Source organism: Agrilus planipennis, unplaced genomic scaffold, assembly GCF_000699045.2.
Source record: "Agrilus planipennis isolate EAB-ADULT unplaced genomic scaffold, Apla_2.0 scaffold57, whole genome shotgun sequence".
Classification (NCBI taxonomy): domain Eukaryota; kingdom Metazoa; phylum Arthropoda; class Insecta; order Coleoptera; family Buprestidae; genus Agrilus; species Agrilus planipennis.
Window position 1 is genome coordinate 248,646 of NW_020438879.1, and position 23,108 is coordinate 271,753.

The 23,108-nt window shown below is 30.3% G+C and overlaps 4 protein-coding genes and 2 long non-coding RNA genes across 7 annotated transcripts; 2 read left to right on the forward strand and 4 right to left on the reverse strand.

Annotated features, from left to right (window-relative positions):
• Positions 1–95: 95 nt before the first annotated feature.
• On the reverse strand, positions 96–1,402 carry LOC112906728. The gene is made up of 2 exons (XR_003232535.1): positions 1,151–1,402; positions 96–172 (listed from the first exon to the last, which is right to left on the reverse strand). It is a non-coding gene; the product is annotated as an uncharacterized LOC112906728 (long non-coding RNA).
• A 931-nt stretch (positions 1,403–2,333) lies between these two features.
• LOC112906729 (exportin-2-like) lies at positions 2,334–3,186 on the reverse strand. The gene is made up of 4 exons (XM_025981467.1): positions 3,098–3,186; positions 2,808–3,013; positions 2,612–2,709; positions 2,334–2,442 (listed from the first exon to the last, which is right to left on the reverse strand). Exons 2-4 carry the CDS (start codon positions 2,973–2,975, stop codon positions 2,334–2,336), a joined length of 375 nt encoding a protein of 124 aa, XP_025837252.1. The 5' UTR covers positions 2,976–3,013; positions 3,098–3,186.
• A 21-nt stretch (positions 3,187–3,207) lies between these two features.
• LOC112906726 lies at positions 3,208–7,779 on the forward strand. The gene is made up of 2 exons (XR_003232533.1): positions 3,208–3,503; positions 7,610–7,779. It is a non-coding gene; the product is annotated as an uncharacterized LOC112906726 (long non-coding RNA).
• Positions 3,988–6,434, forward strand: LOC108740473 (mannose-1-phosphate guanyltransferase alpha-A). The gene is made up of 6 exons (XM_018474800.2): positions 3,988–4,219; positions 4,272–4,470; positions 4,532–4,703; positions 5,148–5,359; positions 5,985–6,078; positions 6,145–6,434. Exons 1-6 carry the CDS (start codon positions 4,180–4,182, stop codon positions 6,355–6,357), a joined length of 930 nt encoding a protein of 309 aa, XP_018330302.1. The 5' UTR covers positions 3,988–4,179; the 3' UTR covers positions 6,358–6,434.
• A 91-nt stretch (positions 7,780–7,870) lies between the features above and the next one.
• Positions 7,871–13,368, reverse strand: LOC108740460 (exportin-2). The gene is made up of 19 exons (XM_025981459.1): positions 13,152–13,368; positions 12,816–12,961; positions 12,557–12,749; positions 12,352–12,497; positions 12,075–12,275; positions 11,645–11,809; positions 11,461–11,590; positions 11,238–11,401; positions 10,974–11,163; positions 10,675–10,873; positions 10,428–10,531; positions 10,180–10,336; positions 9,964–10,055; positions 9,674–9,879; positions 9,478–9,575; positions 9,141–9,308; positions 8,542–8,704; positions 8,328–8,472; positions 7,871–8,185 (listed from the first exon to the last, which is right to left on the reverse strand). The coding sequence occupies exons 1-19, from the start codon at positions 13,234–13,236 to the stop codon at positions 8,031–8,033; spliced, it is 2,907 nt and encodes a 968-aa protein (XP_025837244.1). The 5' UTR covers positions 13,237–13,368; the 3' UTR covers positions 7,871–8,030.
• An 857-nt stretch (positions 13,369–14,225) lies between these two features.
• LOC108740472 (ornithine decarboxylase 1) lies at positions 14,226–22,672 on the reverse strand. Of its 2 annotated transcripts, none has more exons than XM_018474798.1 (7): positions 22,431–22,672; positions 17,294–17,713; positions 16,957–17,206; positions 16,391–16,688; positions 16,024–16,284; positions 15,527–15,738; positions 14,226–14,461 (listed from the first exon to the last, which is right to left on the reverse strand). In XM_018474798.1, the coding sequence occupies exons 2-7, from the start codon at positions 17,484–17,486 to the stop codon at positions 14,254–14,256; spliced, it is 1,422 nt and encodes a 473-aa protein (XP_018330300.1). In that variant the 5' UTR covers positions 17,487–17,713; positions 22,431–22,672; the 3' UTR covers positions 14,226–14,253. The 2 variants fall into 2 exon arrangements, with proteins under 2 accessions (XP_018330300.1, XP_018330301.1); XM_018474799.1 differs by lacking the exon at positions 22,431–22,672 and adding an exon at positions 18,777–18,905.
• Between the last annotated feature and the right edge of the window lie 436 nt (positions 22,673–23,108).

The following is a 23,108-nucleotide window of genomic DNA, read 5'->3' on the forward strand; positions in this document are numbered from 1 at the left end:
CAAAAAATCCACTGCTCCCGCTGGAAGATGCTTCATTGGTATGGGATGGCTGTTTATTAAAGTCATTTTTTGTAATAAAAAACTTGTCTTTTTTAGATTGAATATCTATAGTGCTTTTCTTGTTCCTCATGCTTTGTCTACATTCCTATTCGTTATGTTAATTATGAAGTACCTGAAAAAGCGTGCAATGATAGTTCTACTTAATTTCATTTTAAAATTACAACAAAAAATAATTAAGTTCTGCAATACATGCAAGTTATTCTGACTCTTGCTTGAGAATGAAGTTTATATTTGCACGCTTTACTCAGTTACTAATTACACTTTTACAAAAAAAAAATAGCACGAACAAGATAGATTCGAAAACAGAAATAAATAAAATTCAATAAAAAGACAAAATTCAGAATAACATGTGATGCAATCTCAGGAAAATTTATTTCACTTAATATTAGACTGCACCAAAATCACTTTTTTCACATACTTAGGGAGTTCACTGGTTAATAACTCACTTTAACCACAGCCACAAATTGCGACACCCAGTAAAAAGTACATCAACAGGTCAGGTGAAAGTAGTAATTTAAAAAATTTAAAATAAAAAATACACAAATAATTCCGTTGAAAAAATATGTAACATCTAAGATATTCCAATAACTAGAAATTGAAGGAGTTTTAGAAGTCCCATATGGGCTTTAGGGAAAATATATTAGGTAAATACGAATATTAAGATAAAAGAGAAATTTTGTGCCGTTGAGTTAGATTTAAAAAGATTTATGTAGAATAATATTATACCTGCTTTCAAAAAGGCAAATTATGCATTATTAAGTAAATTGTCATACAATAAGGATCTAGCTCTAGTTTCACAACAGTTATTAATACACTTTGTAATTTAAAAAGTAAGATGTTATTTTTAGGTTTTTTATTTGACAATGGAAAATTTATAACTTACTAAAGTAGCTTTTATGTAATAGGCAACTACAAAGAAAATGTGACTTCATAACGTATATTATTATGAATCGTGGATGTGTAAAATTATTTGACGATATCATTTGAATAAATCGACTTGCGGTTATAAGGTGGGCATATTAAGCATATTTTAGAGGTGTAGTTAAGTATCAAAAGCATGGTAAAATGAATAAATATGGCAAATATATACCTTCGGCAGCCACCCCCTGGGTTGGCAACAACTTTTACGCGGAATCTTGATATATTTCGTCGACAGTTCTTGGGAAAGCCGTCCTCCGTCTAGTCAATCAATTGGGTTTTCAATTTGATCTGTTTTACCTTCTGCAACCATTCCGAAAAATAGTATTAACTGGATTTCTCGACCTCGTGATACACGCACTCAACTGACAACAGAACAAACTGCCACAAATGACAACCTAAAAAGAAGGAAATGCAGAGAACCAGTGAGATATATATGATTACTATTGTCAAATTGCTATCAGTATCGCCAACATTATTAATGGTTACTAACTATATTATTTCTATGAAGAAAAGTAGGTATCATTTTATAATTTCCTAACAGAAGAATTTGTTCAGTAGCTGTCCGTAAGATGATAGCACATTATTTGGTATACATAGTATGCTCCATAAGAAATTGTACAACTTACAGAATTAATAATATTAAATCTAAAAAAAGTATGAGTGCTGTCAGCACAGGGCAAAGTAGTATTACGTAAATGAAAGTTAGTATCAGCAATTTCTTATGCTGAAGTATACGATGTGTTGCATACCTATTTACAAACATTTCTTTTAAATTTTAATCATTGATTACTATACATCTATTAAAAAACCATAATGGCTGACATCAGTAACAATGCGACAACAATTGAAAAAGAATGATGGCAGTCAACTGCAACAATTAGAAAAGAATGATGGCCGACGCTACGTCATAGAGGAGCAATAAAAATGGCCGGGAGCAGGGGGAAGAACTAGTTTATACTAAATAACAAATTAATCTACCATAAGTTTCTAATTAAAACATAAAATATCTATTAAAACAAAATATCTGCACCATGTAAGCGTAACAGAACACTTAATAAATATAGCTTAGTAGATTTTATTTGCAAGAAACTAGGTAAATCTACTAAACTATCGACATATGTTAGCAATAAGCCGAAGCTGCCCCATTGCCTATCTAACAAGTTCCTTTGTACAATAACCAATGTTAATGATGTACCACCATTAATTAGTTATTATTCAACAGAACCCTAAACAACACAATAACCATTTAACAAAAATAACACTAATTAATATTGTTAATGTTTTACAAAGAATATTTTTAACTTAAAAAATGCAAATAATGTCGAAAATCAATAAAACGCTACAGTTTTTGCTTACTTGTTAGTAAAATACATACATAATCTTTTTTTTGTTGTTTTACTTGAAGACAATCTTTGAAACAGTAGGAAGAAGATTTGTTTATGGTAGGGCGCCAGTGCTTCTCTAATAAGTAGAAAATAATTAAATGGAAAACAAAAACAGAACTGTATCATTATATCCTCAAAGAAAAAGTTATAAAGTAATAATATTATCAATTATAGCACCCAACCGATTAAAATGGCAAAAATGACGATTATTGCATACATAGTCACTAATAGATGTTGAAACTTACGTTGGAGTATGTTGAATAATTGTTTGCAGCAAATAAAATCCTTCGTGATCATTGGTTTTAGAAGCGACCAATTTTTGAAAAACGCCCAAAAACCCACCCTAAAATCATCAACATGATAGAGAGATTCAAATAAAAGAACACTTAGTTGTAAATGTGAAAATTGGAAAAAAATTAATAAAACATTTGTTGAACGTACCAATTTGTCTTGTGCAATAACTTGTGGTGCTGCTTGGGTAAGATATGCACAAAGTTGTCGTACAAGTGGGCTGATATTCGCGGGTCGCTCCCATAAAACTGGGGCTAACAAGCAGGGCAAAAGTTGCATGTACGGTTCCGAAATCGCACCAGGCGGGGTGAGTTCCATTAATAGAGATAATAATTGGAAAACATACGGAATAAACTCTGAAAATAATAGCATGGGTAATTCATATAAAAATAAAGAATTTAGAAGCACTTAGCGAAATAATAGTATATATGGGTAAATACCTTGAATATCTTGTTGTAAAATTCCTTGAAAAATCGGGAAGAGTACGTCTTCAAAGGAAGAAATCGCTGTTGGATTACTTTTACATACAATTCTAGAAGTACAAAGTAAATATTAATAAAAACGTTAATCATTACTTACAGCTTGGTCCTAATGTCAGCATAGGTCGTAATGTTACCATTGGTCCAGGTGTTCGAGTAAGAGAAAGTATTATTCTAAACGGAGCCGTTATAGAAAGTCATAGTCTTATACGACACAGTATTATAGGCCAAAATTCTAGAATTGGTCGCTGGACACGAGTTGAAGGCACTCCCACCGATCCCGATCCTAATAAACCCTTCGCCAAAATGGAAAATCCTCCTTTATTCAAAGAAGACGGCAGGATGCATCCGTCCATTACTGTTTTAGGTAAACCCTAACTGATCATTTTAATTANGAAAAGACGCACCGAAAAGCAAATAAAATAGCAAAATTTTCAAAATGGCGACGTAGCGTCCCTTTTAATAAAAGATGGCAAGGTGGACAAGAAGGTGGAACATCGCAAGATCTATAAAATTCATAGATTCATAAATAACTGTCAATTTATGCTGCGGATATATAGATAACTATAAAGGAAAAACCTATAGAACGTAGATGAAAAAGCAATTCGCCAAGTATCTATTATCTATGTACATTAAGCTATAGATAACAGATGTATGTATATTATGATGTGGATAAAATCATACATTTATGAAAGAAACAACATTCAAAAACTTAAAACAAAAGTTAGATCTATTTAAATTCGGTGCCTTAGTGGAGCACCTTACGAGAGATGGTGCAGAACTTTTATATATGCGAATAACCATACATTTCCAATATTGTCTTATGTATAATATTGTCGAACTGTACAACAGACACTACTTTTTTTAAATATGATATTTGACGTGGAACAGGTGAAAATTAAAGAATTTGTTATCTTGTAATAATTGTTAACTATGGCTGTTAACGCACTTCAACTTAATTTAGGACATGTTTAAAAACTCCCATTTAGTAAGTGTTTTAAACCACTTTATGACAGTTAGTTAACCGGTAGCTCCAAAGCACAATGTTGAAAGCTGTGATTTTAATCGGTGGTCCTCAAAAAGGTAACAACAGTCAGTACAAAAATGTACAAACTTGTTTAAGAATAATTTTTAGGGACTAGATTTCGTCCACTGTCCTTGGATATTCCAAAACCCTTATTTCCAGTAGCTGGCTTTCCCATTATTCAACATCATATTGAAGCATGCACAGTTTTGAAGGACTTGAAAGAAATTTTATTAATTGGATTTTATCCAACTGCACAAATCGAAAATTTCATTACTGAAATGCAACAGCAGCATAATATTTTTATAAAGTAAGTGCTTCTTTGAAATTACATTACATGCATAAAGAATGTTAAATAAAAATTTCAATAGATATTTGCAAGAATTTGCCCCCCTTGGCACAGCAGGGGGGCTATTTCATTTCCGAGACCAAATCAGGGTAGGGTCACCAGAAGCTTTTTTTGTAATGAATGGAGATGTTTGTGCTGATTTTAAATTGCAGGATATATATGAATTTCATAAAAGTAAAAAGGACAAAGCTCTAGTAAGTTTCTTTCATTCACAAATTATTTTATACAGTATTTAAAAAATTTATGTAGTTAATCTTGAGTGCACTTGAAATAGTTTTAAAGTAGTTGCATAGTTTTAGGTTGACTAGCTGTAGAAGCTTTATCAGGTATTGAACTTTAATATCAAAGAAAACACCTGTATTTCTTTATGTTTTGCCGCAAAACACTTAATATAACATGTTAAAAAGAAATGACCTATTTTAAGCTGTTTAAAGATATAGCAAATTAAAAATATACACAATTACAGTAATATTGTATTTACAATCTTTATAATCTAATGAAAATGCAGTAACAAGAACTTAACATTTTATACATGCCTGTAAATAGTATCTATTTTATTGGTTGCTATAATTCCTTTATAAATGAACAATAATGAAAGACATTGCTCCCTAAATAACGTTAAAAATTTTTTATTAAAGGTTACTATAATGTCAACAGAAGCTACCAGGCAGCAATCTTTAGAGTATGGGTGCATGGTAATTGATAAGGACACTCAGGAAGTGAAACATTATGTGGAGAAACCCAGCTCTTATGTTTCAACTTTAATAAATTGTGGAGTCTATCTGTTTTCCCCAGATATTTTTCAAAAGATAGGCGAAGTATTTAATTCAAAACAACAAGATCTAAATAGGTACAGTTTGTTGAGTATTTACATTTTATTCAATTACACCAAACTCCTCTATATCTCTTAAAAGTGATTTTTGCTGTTACATTTCCAAAATTAGTTAATTGTTTGTGGCCTTTTTAGACTGCCACTTAATTCTACTTTCAATTTTTTTATTTTTAAGAANGAAATGGTCATCCGGAAATGTGCTTTCATCTATTTGTCCCTCGAAGAAATTTATTAGCGACTAAAATAATTCATGTCGGTTGTTAATAACAATTAATCAGTCGCATAAAAGCTAAATAGCATGATCTACCTGAAGAAGAGGTGCCCAATATTTCTTATAAGTTCCCGAATATACTTCCGGACAGTCGCAGAGCAACTTGGTGACTCCACAAGCAACTATTTTACGTTCGATTCCACCCGAAACCTTTTGCAGATCGGTTAAGAAAAGTTTTTCCAATACCATACCAAACATTCTAAAAAGTAAAAGAAAATTGAATATTATATAATGAGTAAAAATTAAATACGATACTGTTTATAATATGTACTTATATTTTTTAAAGGAAAAGTAAAAATACGATCACTATAATATGTAAAGAGTGCATTGAAAGTATTTCTTTTATGTTTTATTAAAATATTTTGTTTATAGAAATGGCAATGGGTGTAAAGAAACTGGGTACATCCAGTTAGAGCAAGATATTCTTGCACCTCTGGCTGGTACAGGAAGAGTATTTGCTGTACAGGTACTTTATAATGATTATTTATGAAGTGTTAATGAACTTTCGGTGGCTAATGAAATTGTATTTTAGACCCATAATTGGTGGGCACAACTTAAGACAGCCGGTTCTGCGATCTATGCAAACAGACATTACTTGGAGCTGTATAAAACTCAGCATTCAGATAGACTTGCTGAAACTAATAGTGGTGAAAATAAAAGTAAATGCGTAATCATTCCAGATGTCTACGTGCATCCTTCAGCTAATATTCATTCTACTTCTGTGGTACATGGTTTGATCAAATAATTTTAAAAATTTGGCTTTCTGTTTTGCAAATCCCTAATATTTTGTTAATTTTAACTGCCAATCAGTTTTCTTGAGTAATTCCCGTGTAGAACAAAAATTAAAGTACAATTACATAAAAAAAGAGACCATTTTTTAATAGATAATAGCTCCTTATTCGTCTAATCCTAACAAAAACATATTTCAGCGTCTGAATAGTACATCCATTCGCACTATATGAAATATATTGAAAATAAAGAAATACAAAAAGCTGACAAAAATTCTAAAGAGGTTCATGCTTGATCAGTTGGAATGATTCTAAATGTTATGAACTATTAAAATAAGTATAAGGAAGATAAAAAATTAATAAAACAATCATTTTCAGATAACTTAATTACACTTTATCGTGGGGCTTTATTCTATACACTTATCATCCCTAGTCTTTAGTAGTAAATATTAATAAAAAAAAATTCCTCGAACACGTATCTTTTTTTTTTCAATATAAAACCCGTAAAGAAAATTTCAGCGAAACCGAAAATATATCGGTCAGATCAGTGTTCGGTTTGTAAAAGAATGTCCCATATGTGTTAAATGTACCTACTATATGTATAATTTTTTCAACCCCCAAAGAAAAAGACGACTATTGCTCCATCAGTCCATTTTTATAAAAACCTTGCAATTTTGTAGCTTTTAAAGAAATTCGTGAAACACAAAAATACAGGCAAATTCTACTCAAAATTATTCCACAAATGACCTAATTTTCTCCATTTCAAATGCCAAGATAAACAATTGACAAATAAAATCATTACATCATTATGTATATTAAAATCAATTGCCAAATGTATGACGTAGCATCACTTGAGAAAGGCTCAATTGTCAGGACAAGATTTGTATGAAAAATTTTTTTGGAGAATAAACGGGTAAAGTAACGGTAAAGTATGTATGTATACATATAAGTAGAAAAGTCCTGACTCACTGCCTCGTATCAATGTCCAAACAAAACCTTTCGAATTATATGCATAGCTGAAGTTTGCAAAAGATTTTTCTTTATGATGTATAAAAGAAATAAGGAAGGATATTTCGAAATTCAATACCTAAGAAGGTGAAAAGGGGNGTAAACCCTAACTGATCATTTTAATTAATAAACACGCAAAATTTTCTGCTGAGGTACTACAGCGTTAGCCCTATGACATTAATATTTTTAAAAGTAAATTTAAGATTCAATTTAAAAATATATTTAATTTTAATTTTACCTAAACTATTTTCCGTTTTATAGGTGGAGATGTTAATGTTCGTTCTGAAACAATTTTACTTAACTCAATCGTACTGCCGCACAAGGAACTCACACGCAGTTTCAAGAATGAAATTATACTGTAATTAGTACGAAAAATATTTTTTTAATCAGCATAATTGTCTATGAAACAATAAAAGGTATTCAAAAAGCAATGAATTATTTTACAATTCTTTAGGCAAAACTTTTTCACAATAAAAAGAACACTTCATTACAATGACAAACAAAATACAAAACATATCTTTTAACATCTTGTTCTTTTTATAAAAAAAAATACAACAATATTTGGGATGATGAATGTTACCTGTTATCAGTTTAACAAATCGAAGTGGTACAAAAACGTTTTCGTTTCTAGATTTACATAAACTTTTTACATGAGGCGACGTAGTACACTTTATAATAGACTTTAAACTAACTGGAAGCCAAATTTGGCTAAATATCCTTGCAAATGCGTAAGACTGGTATGATCGATAGTGTTTACCATAGGAGGTAATAGTCCCGGCTGAGAATTACCCAAAGTTGCCAGGCTTTGTGACAAGAACTGTCTAGGCTCTGATATGCCTAAAATGAAATTATAAGTACTGAATACCTTCTAATAGGTTTTCTCATTGGTTCACAAAAGTACATATTAGCTAAAATATTGTTATTTATCTATATACTTGCAATACAAACGTATATTACTGTAAAACTAATAAAGAGTTACCTTGTAGAGGATCCACTTTGCTACTGTTGGCAAAACTAAGCTTAGCACTGGTGGTCTGCCACGTTGGAGTATCATCAACTTCGATGAAATGGTCATCCGGAAATGTGCTTTCATCTATTTGTCCCTCGAAGAAATTTATTAGCGACTAAAATAATTCATGTCGGTTGTTAATAACAATTAATCAGTCGCATAAAAGCTAAATAGCATGATCTACCTGAAGAAGAGGTGCCCAATATTTCTTATAAGTTCCCGAATATACTTCCGGACAGTCGCAGAGCAACTTGGTGACTCCACAAGCAACTATTTTACGTTCGATTCCACCCGAAACCTTTTGCAGATCGGTTAAGAAAAGTTTTTCCAATACCATACCAAACATTCTAAAAAGTAAAAGAAAATTGAATATTATATAATGAGTAAAAATTAAATACGATACTGTTTATAATATGTACTTATATTTTTTAAAGGAAAAGTAAAAATACGATCACTATAGCACTATATCTGACTGATAAAAGGCACTTTAAATATAAAAACAATGATTTGGGGTCGTCCATAAAATACGTCACTCAGAATTTCACCCTTCGTCACATCAACCACCCCCCTAACAAATATTACGTTATAGAAGCTGTTCCACCAAGTTAAGAAAAACAGTAAAATAAAATTGAAGAACTGCGAACGTTACATTTCCTTAGACTTCTCCGTCCCCCTTGTCATATCTCGTCACGCTAAGCGATACCCCTCTCTTCCCCGTATTTGCGAACGTATTCTATGAACGACTCCTTTAAGAAAACTATATGTAATAAGGTATTAACTTACTGAGCTTGAATCCCATCAACTGTTTGAACAAGTTCGCTTGCTGAGAATTTCACAGCGTACAAACAGAAGAAAACTATTAATCCAACTACATATTTTGTTGTTTTACTTGAAGACAATCTTTGAAACAGTAGGAAGAAGATTTGTTTATGGTAGGGCGCCAGTGCTTCTCTAATAAGTAGAAAATAATTAAATGGAAAACAAAAACAGAACTGTATCATTATATCCTCAAAGAAAAAGTTATAAAGTAATAATATTATCAATTATAGCACCCAACCGATTAAAATGGCAAAAATGACGATTATTGCATACATAGTCACTAATAGATGTTGAAACTTACGTTGGAGTATGTTGAATAATTGTTTGCAGCAAATAAAATCCTTCGTGATCATTGGTTTTAGAAGCGACCAATTTTTGAAAAACGCCCAAAAACCCACCCTAAAATCATCAACATGATAGAGAGATTCAAATAAAAGAACACTTAGTTGTAAATGTGAAAATTGGAAAAAAATTAATAAAACATTTGTTGAACGTACCAATTTGTCTTGTGCAATAACTTGTGGTGCTGCTTGGGTAAGATATGCACAAAGTTGTCGTACAAGTGGGCTGATATTCGCGGGTCGCTCCCATAAAACTGGGGCTAACAAGCAGGGCAAAAGTTGCATGTACGGTTCCGAAATCGCACCAGGCGGGGTGAGTTCCATTAATAGAGATAATAATTGGAAAACATACGGAATAAACTCTGAAAATAATAGCATGGGTAATTCATATAAAAATAAAGAATTTAGAAGCACTTAGCGAAATAATAGTATATATGGGTAAATACCTTGAATATCTTGTTGTAAAATTCCTTGAAAAATCGGGAAGAGTACGTCTTCAAAGGAAGAAATCGCTGTTGGATTACTTTTACATACAATTCTAGAAGTACAAGAGAAATGAAAGGGTGTTAAATTACAATTAATCTTTCAGCTACATAAAACAAATGATTTTCACTAAAGTTATAGGTAGAAATTGATGAACAAAAATAAAATTAAAAACTTGCCTAATTGATAAAGAAAATGTTTCAAATAGGAAATGATTAAAATGAGGTTTAGATGGATTTTTCGCAACCAACTGCAATTTCTCTGTTAGTTTAGGTAAAATAGCCCCTAAGAACGGAATAACTCTTTCTTGTAAAGTCGAAAAACTTCTCATTAGAGCTGAAAATAGAAATTAACAAAATAAATTATTATGTAATATTAATATAAATATATTATGTTAGTTTAAAATGCATTATTGTTTTAAATTCACCTTTCATAACGTATTCATTTTCTTCTGAAACAGGCTTTTCTAATGTCGCTAGAAGCTTGGATAACAGATCTCCTGCATACTGATTCAAATAATCACCGCTTATTCTGTAAAAAAGTTAAATCTAACTTATACAACAAACAAAACATCGAAAGAAACGTATCATTATGGCAGTTATTTTTTTTTTATAAATGACAAAGATTTATGTTTAACAATGCAATCTCTGGAAAATATATACCTAATTACTTACAAGGGCATCTGAGTGGCATCCTTCATAACCAGCAACTTCTCTATGGTACAGGCAGCATAAGTGTGAACAACACAGCTTTCGGCTGTGATGTGTCTTATTAATTGTGGAATTGTAGAAATCAAGAGATCGCTGGCAAGCACAGACCTGAACATCATAATGTACTTTATGGCGTCAGCCTTTAAGACCGGAAGTTCATCAACTGTAAATAAAATCTTGTAGAGAATGACACGAATATTATAGTTTAAGTCTTATTAGTAAATCAAAATAGACATTACAATATAGCTGTAAAGATAACTTACGGTTGGGTCTGTTGAGTTCTGGTATAATGTGTTCTTGACAAAACTGTGGAACGGAAACTAAAAGACTGGTTTTGGTTACACCGTGTTTTTGAGTGGCACCCCTACTAACAAGGGAAGTTACCAGATACATCGCTGAATCTTTACTTTTCCAATGTTGAAGGGGATTTTCCGCATATTTACTTAGCATTACCTTTGAATAGGAATAAAAGTAAAAATAAAGTGAAAAATAAAACACTTTTACGAAATAAAAAAATTGAATATTACCTGTATGTAATTTCCAAAAATACCCATAATCTTTTCTTCGAAGTTTTGACTAAGTGTACTGACGAGATCGCAAGCTGCTCTCCTACGTGTGTCTGAATCAGAACCTTCTATATCTCTTCTTATATATTCTTCAGGATTATCTTCAAACAATTCTTCATCAGATTCTGAAATTAGAACAAATAAAAATAAAATACAAGATTTGCAGTTAAATTTTACTCCATACGTCTGAATTCCATGTTTGGAATAATAACTTTTTCACAAATGCTGTTCAAAACGTTGCCATCTTCAAATAGGTTGCGATAATGAGCTCTTTCTGCAACGGTTGTTAAAAATTGAAGAGCATTTGAAACAAGCTGAAATATGATCTGTATAATAATCAAGGATTTATTAGATTATTACTTATTTACCAAATCATATTTTGGTTGCAATCCAGTAGATATTAGCAAGTTCCATACATCAGTTACAAACTGTGGCAGATAAGGTTGAAATTCTTCATCGTATTTTTGTGCATACAAAGCCAAGTTATCACACACTTGTGACTTCAGCTGCTCTAAGACACCTGTCTCATCATCCTTTAAAAAACATAGATAAATTAGGTTCCTTTGGTTTACAATGACAAAAATTAATAACCTAAGGGTACTCATAAATGATAGGAAATAAGCAACTTCAACATGTAGTAAGTGTTTTTGATTAAGATTTTTGAACAATCCTACTATAAAACAGTAGTTGAACCACTTTAAACTTATATGCCAGTTGTCTAGCTTTCAAGTGTTCAAGTACAGTCAAATGTCAGTCAATACAAGTTCTTAAAAAATATGGTAAAAAAAATAAACTTACTCCAGTTTCTAAAGCTTTCACTTGCACAGTAAGCAAAGTATGAAAATTGGTCATCCATACTGACATATTGTCTTCAAAAAATTCTGGCAAATCTTGGAAATTCAATGAATAAAATACTTTGCAGACAAGTACTAGAGAATTATAAATAACTTTTAAAGCATTAACATCTCCTGCATGTTGCTGTGTCAAGTTCATTAATGCCTGAAAGAAAGCATCTATCAATAGCACATTGAAGCACTACCTCTTTTAGGTTGATGAAAATTCTAAAATAATTTACCACAAGTAAATCTGTTAATGGTTGCGCCAGTCTTTCTAGGACAAACTTTATTTCTGTCCATAACTTATTTGACTTAAACTCATATCGATATTTCTTGAATAATGAGTGGGCTGTTCTTAATATACCATTTATAACATTAAAATCACCTGAAATACATTTTGAAAAGTATGTTATATTAAAGGAAACCAATAATAAACATTATTACCTGTCCCAAACTTGTCAACCATTTGTGTAATAAGTTCTGGCCATTTTGTTGGAAAGTCTGTTTTACCAATGATACTTATTGCATCACTAAGTTGTTTTTGAATTGCTTCAGGAGAAGTTAGCATTAAAGTAATGATCAAGTTCTTAATAGCAGTACGGTCTGTTTCATGAATTCTATCTGGCTGCTCATCTTCCTTTAAAAATAAATAAATATAACGTTAGAAAATGACAAGTTAATTTAATTTATTCTGATTTCTTACCACATTCCAGTTCCTCTTAATATAATTTTTAAATGCAATTGCTCCAGCAATTCGAATGGTCATATCTACTCCATCTTTATGAACCAAATTTAACAATAATACTGGGTAGTTCTGGTTAACTTCAACTCCTTCCAAGAACTTCTCGGCTAAAACACGAAACAAAGTAATGTAGAACCCCAAAAATCTACGTCATAAACAGCTAACCACGCTGAGATTTTCTTAAAAATTCGAAATATTACTTATGAGACTTTTTACTTTTATTAGAAACATAGGTATTTGTTTATCAATAAAAAATCATTTGCAAAACATTAACAATGTACAATAAACACAAATTACCCGGCTTTCTAACATTTATATCAGGATTAAGAGTTTGTTGTAGATATTGGGCCAAAGTATTTAGATTTTCATCAGATATTTCCATTGTAGAAAACTTATTACTTAATGTGTAATGAATATAACAACGGTTTAGCAATAAAATTAACACAATTCTCTGCAAAAACTAGACACATGAGCAAACTTTTCAAATAAAACTAATGGTAAATGTCAAACTTTTGTCACCTTGGATTTGGAAGTGGTACTGGTTTTGTGTGGTTATACATACGCTAAACGGTTTTTAGACCACCAATTTTACATCAAATGTACATAAAATGGAGATTAGAAACAGTAATAATGGGAACAAATACTTTGGCAATTTAGTGCTTTCAGAATAACTAATATAAACTTGAAATAATTAGATTTTATTCATTTATTAAAATAATTAGTTAATAAATTTGAGCAATGGAAATGTTAGACGCAATATTTGCACGTTAAAAATTTAATAATTTTGAAAACACTGTAACAGTGTAATCAGTTCTTGGTACCATTACCATTCTACTCGTGTAAAAGCATAGGAAATCTATAATTTCTATTGTTATAATTAAATACACTTTTTGTGTTTTTAAATGGAAAATGAAAAAATTGATATAAAAAGAGTTGCTTATAATAAATATTTATTTTCTCTAATCTACCATAAGTTTCTAATTAAAACATAAAATATCTATTAAAACAAAATATCTGCACCATGTAAGCGTAACAGAACACTTAATAAATATAGCTTAGTAGATTTTATTTGCAAGAAACTAGGTAAATCTACTAAACTATCGACATATGTTAGCAATAAGCCGAAGCTGCCCCATTGCCTATCTAACAAGTTCCTTTGTACAATAACCAATGTTAATGATGTACCACCATTAATTAGTTATTATTCAACAGAACCCTAAACAACACAATAACCATTTAACAAAAATAACACTAATTAATATTGTTAATGTTTTACAAAGAATATTTTTAACTTAAAAAATGCAAATAATGTCGAAAATCAATAAAACGCTACAGTTTTTGCTTACTTGTTAGTAAAATACATACATAATCTTTTTTTTGTTGTTTTACTACCTTCTATTTATTGGAATAAACTGATATCTACAAGTTCAAGAACGTGTTCCTGAATTATAGAATTACTGTTGCATTTTGAAATGGAAACTGTAATTGGCAATTTCGGGAAAATCCACGAGTTATCGTCATTCTGCAAACTGGCCCTTATATTGGCTGGAGTTTGACCGAAAATAAAATGATCTTCTCTAAGTGGTAAGATACCTTTTAAGAGATCCCTGAAAATAATATATTATTTTTAGTTTTTTTGATTTATCATTATATATGTATACAAGCTAGCTAAATCAAACTTAAGTACAAGTGGTATCTGGGAATTTTATCGTGGAAGTGAAATAAGATGAAAGGCAACTACACATCGACGTACTAAATTTTTGTTTTTGAATAATTTGCAATTTATACATTAAAACAGAATTTTTAATAATCAGGAAATAGTCCTTATGTATTTGTTATTATAGGTAATAGTAATTTACCGAAACGAGTTTTTATAGCTTTTTAAATGTAATTTGGATAATTTTTCAAATATAGTTCAAGTCTTTTAAAGATATATATGTAGTTTACCTATATTATTATTTTCTCATAAGCATATTAATACACAAAATTTACTTTTTTTTTATTTCGCCCACTTCCAATGAGGGCATTATCAATGTGAGACTGCAAACATGTGCACAGTGGCCACGTTTTTTGATAATTACGCTGAGTTTGTTTGTTGTTTATTTATTTATTACTTTACCACAGGCTCTATTTTCTACTCTGAATATTAATGTAACGTTTACATTTTACTTATTTGAAACAAATTGTAACATCGCACAATTTTATTGTTTAGTGGTATCCTTAACAATGTCTACGCCTTTGTATAAACGAATTCATTGCTTGTTATCAATTAATTATCCAACTATTACTAAACATAGTAAATAAATTATGGATATTTTGCGCCAATTTTTTTTTAAGTACACGTTTCAAGGACAAGCGAGGATCGTGTGACATTTTTATCATCAGTTAGCTAACATGCTTCTCTGACCTTCTCATAATCAAGTTTCTCTATAGAAGAGAATATAAACTAAAGCGATCAAGAATGATGCGATGTGTATATTTTGTGTATAATTAAAAATGCATTAATTAACTGTTACAAATCATACAGTACAGAAAATCAAAATCATTTTCAATAAATAAATAATTTTCATATAGTTTGTAAAAATTTGTGGACAAAATAAAATAATTTTAAAGAAATAGGGACCTCCTTATATACGACTTCAGTATTTTATATTTAAAAAATTAATATTTACCAAGTATTTTCATCGGCAATGATATGAACCTTTGGAACTGGAAATCCATTAAACGGACTAGCCACAGGTAATGTATATGCCCCCATGTCTTCAAATATTAACCATTCGCCAACTTTTAATTCGGGAAGCATGCATTCTTCTATTACCTGATCTAATCCATCGCAAGTGGGGCCCCAAATGCTACTCGAATGTAATTCTAGACCGTCGCAATTCTATAAGCCGTAAATTAGAGAATAATGTTAAAAACATGATAGATACTCGATAGTGCATCTCATAATGGAAACTCTGGACGAAATAATTAAACAAAAAATAAAGTTAATTCATTCACAACTAATATCAAGTAAGCGAGAATGATAAGTAGTTTAAGGATATATTCGTTGATTTATTGATGTTTATTGCATATTAAATCGTTAGTTTTTTGCTGTTTTCAATATCGGGAATTTATTGTAATCCGTTTATCAAAAAGAAAACGTAATTTTTCTTTAACAGAATCTTACCTTAAATGGCTGAGGAATGACTACTTGATGATCGTAGAGAATACAATTAAAACTACCATAGACGCCATCGTTGATATAATACATGTAATGTGACGTTATTTCTTTTGTGATGGGATCTTCTGTTTTGATGGTACGAATGGAATGAATGTTACAAGCCAGTGTATAGGCGGATGTTACATAATACCGTCCAGGTTCTGCAATCACTCTCACATGAGGATCCGGAAAATATTTATCCAAAGAGTCGTTTATAATCTTTGCAATCTGAATAACAAAAAATTGGAAAAGGTAGTAGAATTAACTTATTATATTCAATTAACATTGTTTGAAGACAAATAATAAAATGGATAAAAATTATGTAAATGATTACCGGCTCTAAAGTATCCTCGCGTCTTCCAGGATAACCACCTCCTATGTCTAGTAGATTGAAATTATAACCCAAGGTGGCCGCGTAGTCAAAGACTGTTCGAGAAGAAGCGATAGCTCGTCGAAAAGCATCGGGTTCTCCACAACCAGAACCCACGTGGAAACTAACACCTACAACATCGAGACCCAAATCTCTGGCAACAGATAACAGATACGGAGCTTCTGTTGTAGCGTCACAGCCAAACTTCATTCCCAGTTGACACTGTGCTACTTTTGCGTCACATCTAATACGAACTACTAATCTGTAAAAATACCCATTTTGTTGTTACAAAAAAAAAAAACAAGTACATTTTTAAAATAAGACAATTTGATACAATGTTTACGACCATTTAAATTTAAAAAATACAAGCGGTTTTCACGGATGTGCAGTAAATTTTCATATTGATTGCTTTAATAATTACTGCATATATAAAATGTACTTTTAAATAATTTGCCAAAATTCAATATGCATACTCTTCCAAATTTTTAATAGCATTTTGTTGAAATGTTTGGAAATTTTTTCCTACTCACTTGGCTTCTGGAAAGAAATTTTTGATTTTGTGTAGCTCGGTTTCATTATCGAAGGTCATGGTATTTACGCCAGTCAGAGCAGCATGACGTATATGGCTAGCAGGTTTTGCGGGGTTGGCAAAAATTATGCGGTCAGAATCTACCCCTAAGGAAAGCACTTTATTAATTTCGGCTTTTGAAGCACAATCAAAGCCAGTTCCTAAAGCTGCAAGGACTTCTAGGATTGCCCTATTATCGTTACATTTTACAGCTGCAATAAAACATTATAAGTGAATTATTTAATAAACGAAGATAGAGGTTTTAAGACTTTAAAGCCAATAAAATCTCTAATATTTACCGTAATGCGGTACAACTCGTGGCATTAATATTTTCCAAATTTTATGTTTCCTAACAACTTCTCCAATATCGCAGATATAAAACGCATCCTCCTGTGTTTCGGAATCGACAACCGTACGTAGGACATTCCACACGTCTGTTCGGTTATTGATTACACGAACACGACTGTTGGTGGTCAAATTGATTATCTTCATGATTAATTTGTGATAAATTTGTTAAATAGAACTGAATTGTGTTGTAATAAGCAAAGAGGCAGCCTTTGCTCAGCGTAGTGCAGTGCTGTGTTGTTTTTAAGTACGGAGAGGGTTACCCTAGGCTAGCACTAGCAATGCCAAGGGGGCTCCCCGTTCAGGAATAATTTGTAGTTTGCTGGAAAACAGGCGACTTTTGTGGCAGGAGTTACTCTTGTCACAGCACAACCCTGTAAATAAGATGTTTTTATTAAACAAAATTAATAAAATACGCCATATAAGGTTTTTTATGAAACAATAAAAATAACTACCTAATATTTTAAAAATTGCTGACTCGTGAGTACATCCTGCTTTAATTAAAAAAGTAATAACTGACATAACGCAGTAAATTAAATAAATTTCATACTTATTTATTTCTTTAGCTTGATACCAAAATAGTCAATTCCTACTTAAACATTGCATAATCGCCTTGTAATATGTAATAAAACGTTTTCATGTGCTTTCAACAATGTCATTTACGTTTCAAAATTCCATGGGTTTTTCTAATGATACGAGTATAATACGAATATATCCAAAAGAAGTATAATACCTACATGAAAATAAAGTACGATCTACTTATCTATTAAATTACACAAGGTCAAAATTATGTCAATATATAGATGGATAAATAATCTAGGAATTAGATGAAATTTTAGACTTTTTCTTCAGTAAAATATAGTATATATTCTTTATAACTGAATAATTTCCCTATATTCTTATGTTTCTTATGTTAAGGATGTTTTTTCTAAAACTTTAAAACTGTAAAAAATCGTGTGGAAGAAAATATTATTTCAACATTGAAAATGTGAAAAAGTAAATTTATTAAATTGGTATTTTATGTGTATTATTATCGCTATTTTTTTTTATGTTATGATATCATAATAAGCGTGATTTTTGAACAAATAGAGGAATTTTTGTTTTCTATATAGATAAATATAACAATTTAGATAGACAACATTGAACAATACATACACTCTAAAAATTAATAAATACACAAAATATAAGACAACAAAACATAACTGCCATAGCAACAAGATCCTTTCATTTATCAATTTTGTTTATTTTTAGTAGAATATCTCTGATATTATTACGAAGTATACTGTAGTTTTTATGAAGAAAATATAAACAAATTTAAAATGAAATTATTATCTAATTTAATAATAAGAAAAGACTATAAAGAAGTAAATGCATAGTAAATATGAATAATTAAGGGAAAAAAATAAGTTTCATAAATCGGAAATTGGATTTACCTACCTGATATTGTGCTACAGAGTATCCCTTTTTAAATATACATAAAGACATGAAAAAGCGTAAACGAATTACAAAGAAACGTCATAAATTTTGAAACTATTATATTTCTGAAAGAAAGACCCGAAGTAAAAGAAGATCAAAGTCAAGACGTCGATCAATTTATTGAAGTACCCCTACCAGTATTTATCATTTCCAAAGTTCTCTTGACTGTAGATAACAGTTCATGTGCTTCGAATATGACGAAAAGAAATTAGTATGAATTATAACAATAATCTAATTCATTAAGCTATTATTTACAAAAGATCCAAACAAGGTTAAATACCTACTAAGTATTTCCAAGGAATTACTGGAAGTTTAATTTACGAATAATCATTCCCTCTATTTACTAATACATATTTTTATTAAAAACTGATATTTTCAAACCACTTTATCTAAATTTTGTTCCCTTGTTAGAAATCTTTTGTTAAACAAAAAAGCATATGAATTTGTAAATGCGGAGTTGATCAACTAGTATTACAATCAGCAGATATAAGTATACTTTCTATACAATCATTGTAATTTTATTAGTAATAGAGAGTTTACTCCCGTTTCTTAAATAAATAAATTAAATGTAAAGTGCCTTTTGATTCTTTACAATCTCCTATTGCGTAAATATGTTCTTCAAGTTTAGTTCTAATGGATCTTCCTGAATGGCTTATATACGTTAATACGTTAAATACATCACACTCATTACAAAAATTAGGAAAGTGTGGAGATGCGTGACAACCAGCCTCTGGATTGACAACTTTATGGTGATTTAAATTGTAAATAATAACACAAAACTGAACCTTTTAGAAAAATAATGTTAATAACGTACAATTAGTTAATAACATAATCCAGTTAAATACTAATCATTCACCCTATTTTTATTAGAAGTCCCCAACTTGGAAACAAAATGAGTATAAATAGCAAAAAGCAACTCTATCGAACCTTGTGATAATAGCTTAACATCCAAAACGATATCGTCAAAAAGTTTGAATACAGTTTGTAAAACTGTTGTGTTTTTGTACTCCTGAAATCATTTGTGATTTACATACATGTACTTTTGTTAAAACAACTTACTATTGTTGCAGTGAAAACAAATTAGATTTTGGTATCTAATGTTTTTAAAATATAATAAAATTTATTTATTTAAATACCAAGAGACTGTACTTCATTGCAGTTGAATATTAAACTACAATATTATTTATCCACTATAAAATACAGTAATATACAAGTGTAAAGTACTTTAAACAACACCAAATACCTGAGCGAACGTTCTTTTTAAGTACACGAACCTTATAGTGTAAGCTGAATTATACTTATTATAACTAGTTCTTCCCCCTTATCAGTCACTGTGAGCACCATTGCTTCGAGTGGTCGAAATTGTGAACAATTTGTTTAATCACTTTCTTTATGTTAAAAATTGTTTGAAAAATTAAAACTTAAAGGAACTGATTGTAAATAGGTATGCAACACATCGTACACTTCTGCATAAGAAATCGCTGATGTTAATTACGTAATACTACTTTGACCTGTGCTGACAGCACTCATAATTTCGTTTATGTAAAATATTTGTATCTTTAAATTATAATTACCACAACTTCTATGTAATTATTGTCATTAAAATATTCAAATGCTTTAGTTTTCTGACAAAAAAATAGTTGCATTTAATTGGTTTAAAGTATGTTTTATAATCAAAGGGATATCTTCATCTTTTTTTATTTCATAATTACATCTACAAGTAAAAAAAAATAATCATAAATCTTATATTAGAGTCACTTAACTATTTACAGATTTTTCAATTTGTTCCAATAACATTTCCAATCTATATTTCATGACTGGCTGTCCCTTTTTAGTTTTTTTCGATAGTTTTTTATATTTCTCCAACTTCTGTTTCTTATATTCTTGTATAGCGGCTTCTCTTTCGGCCTTCTTTTTTAATAATTCTTCTCTTTTTTTCTGCTTTTCTTCTTTATTTATTTGATATTTTAAATGAGCATTTCTGAAAAATTTCTTTTTTTTTTGTTTAGCATTAAAATTTTCACTTTTATTGCTACTTTGTTCATCGTTTAAGCTTGCATTTACGTTGTTATCATTTTCAATTTCTTCAGTTGCAATTTCACCGAGCTTTCTCAGTGTAGATACTTTACTGTCATCACTCTCTTCATTATCATATTCTTCATAGACTTTTTTTACATCAAACCCTGGTTTTTCATGTTTAACTTGTTTATAATATTGACGTAGAAGTATTTTTTTCCGTTTTTCTTCCCACTGTTGTAATTTATATTTTTTACTATACTTTTGGAGACGCCATTTCTTTTTATCAAATGGCTTCTTGTTGACTGTAACATTTACAGAATCACCTTTTGCATTTTCATCCTGTGTTTTAATATTAATCGCACATATACTTTTTTTTGGGAACGATTTATTGGACTTCCTAGAATTTTGTCTAGCATTTAGAATGTCACGTTTTTCTTTTGGAGTAACAAAAAATCCACTGCTCCCGCTGGAAGATGCTTCATTGGTATGGGATGGCTGTTTATTAAAGTCATTTTTTGTAATAAAAAACTTGTCTTTTTTAGATTGAATATCTATAGTGCTTTTCTTGTTCCTCATGCTTTGTCTACATTCCTATTCGTTATGTTAATTATGAAGTACCTGAAAAAGCGTGCAATGATAGTTCTACTTAATTTCATTTTAAAATTACAACAAAAAATAATTAAGTTCTGCAATACATGCAAGTTATTCTGACTCTTGCTTGAGAATGAAGTTTATATTTGCACGCTTTACTCAGTTACTAATTACACTTTTACAAAAAAAAAATAGCACGAACAAGATAGATTCGAAAACAGAAATAAATAAAATTCAATAAAAAGACAAAATTCAGAATAACATGTGATGCAATCTCAGGAAAATTTATTTCACTTAATATTAGACTGCACCAAAATCACTTTTTTCACATACTTAGGGAGTTCACTGGTTAATAACTCACTTTAACCACAGCCACAAATTGCGACACCCAGTAAAAAGTACATCAACAGGTCAGGTGAAAGTAGTAATTTAAAAAATTTAAAATAAAAAATACACAAATAATTCCGTTGAAAAAATATGTAACATCTAAGATATTCCAATAACTAGAAATTGAAGGAGTTTTAGAAGTCCCATATGGGCTTTAGGGAAAATATATTAGGTAAATACGAATATTAAGATAAAAGAGAAATTTTGTGCCGTTGAGTTAGATTTAAAAAGATTTATGTAGAATAATATTATACCTGCTTTCAAAAAGGCAAATTATGCATTATTAAGTAAATTGTCATACAATAAGGATCTAGCTCTAGTTTCACAACAGTTATTAATACACTTTGTAATTTAAAAAGTAAGATGTTATTTTTAGGTTTTTTATTTGACAATGGAAAATTTATAACTTACTAAAGTAGCTTTTATGTAATAGGCAACTACAAAGAAAATGTGACTTCATAACGTATATTATTATGAATCGTGGATGTGTAAAATTATTTGACGATATCATTTGAATAAATCGACTTGCGGTTATAAGGTGGGCATATTAAGCATATTTTAGAGGTGTAGTTAAGTATCAAAAGCATGGTAAAATGAATAAATATGGCAAATATATACCTTCGGCAGCCACCCCCTGGGTTGGCAACAACTTTTACGCGGAATCTTGATATATTTCGTCGACAGTTCTTGGGAAAGCCGTCCTCCGTCTAGTCAATCAATTGGGTTTTCAATTTGATCTGTTTTACCTTCTGCAACCATTCCGAAAAATAGTATTAACTGGATTTCTCGACCTCGTGATACACGCACTCAACTGACAACAGAACAAACTGCCACAAATGACAACCTAAAAAGAAGGAAATGCAGAGAACCAGTGAGATATATATGATTACTATTGTCAAATTGCTATCAGTATCGCCAACATTATTAATGGTTACTAACTATATTATTTCTATGAAGAAAAGTAGGTATCATTTTATAATTTCCTAACAGAAGAATTTGTTCAGTAGCTGTCCGTAAGATGATAGCACATTATTTGGTATACATAGTATGCTCCATAAGAAATTGTACAACTTACAGAATTAATAATATTAAATCTAAAAAAAGTATGAGTGCTGTCAGCACAGGGTGAAGTAGTATTACGTAGTTAGTATTAGTAATTTCTTATGCTGAAGTATACGATGTGTTGCATACCTATTTACAAACATTTCTTTTAAATTTTAATCATTGATTACTATACATCTATTAAAAAACCATAATGGCTGACATCAGTAACAATGCGACAACAATTGAAAAAGA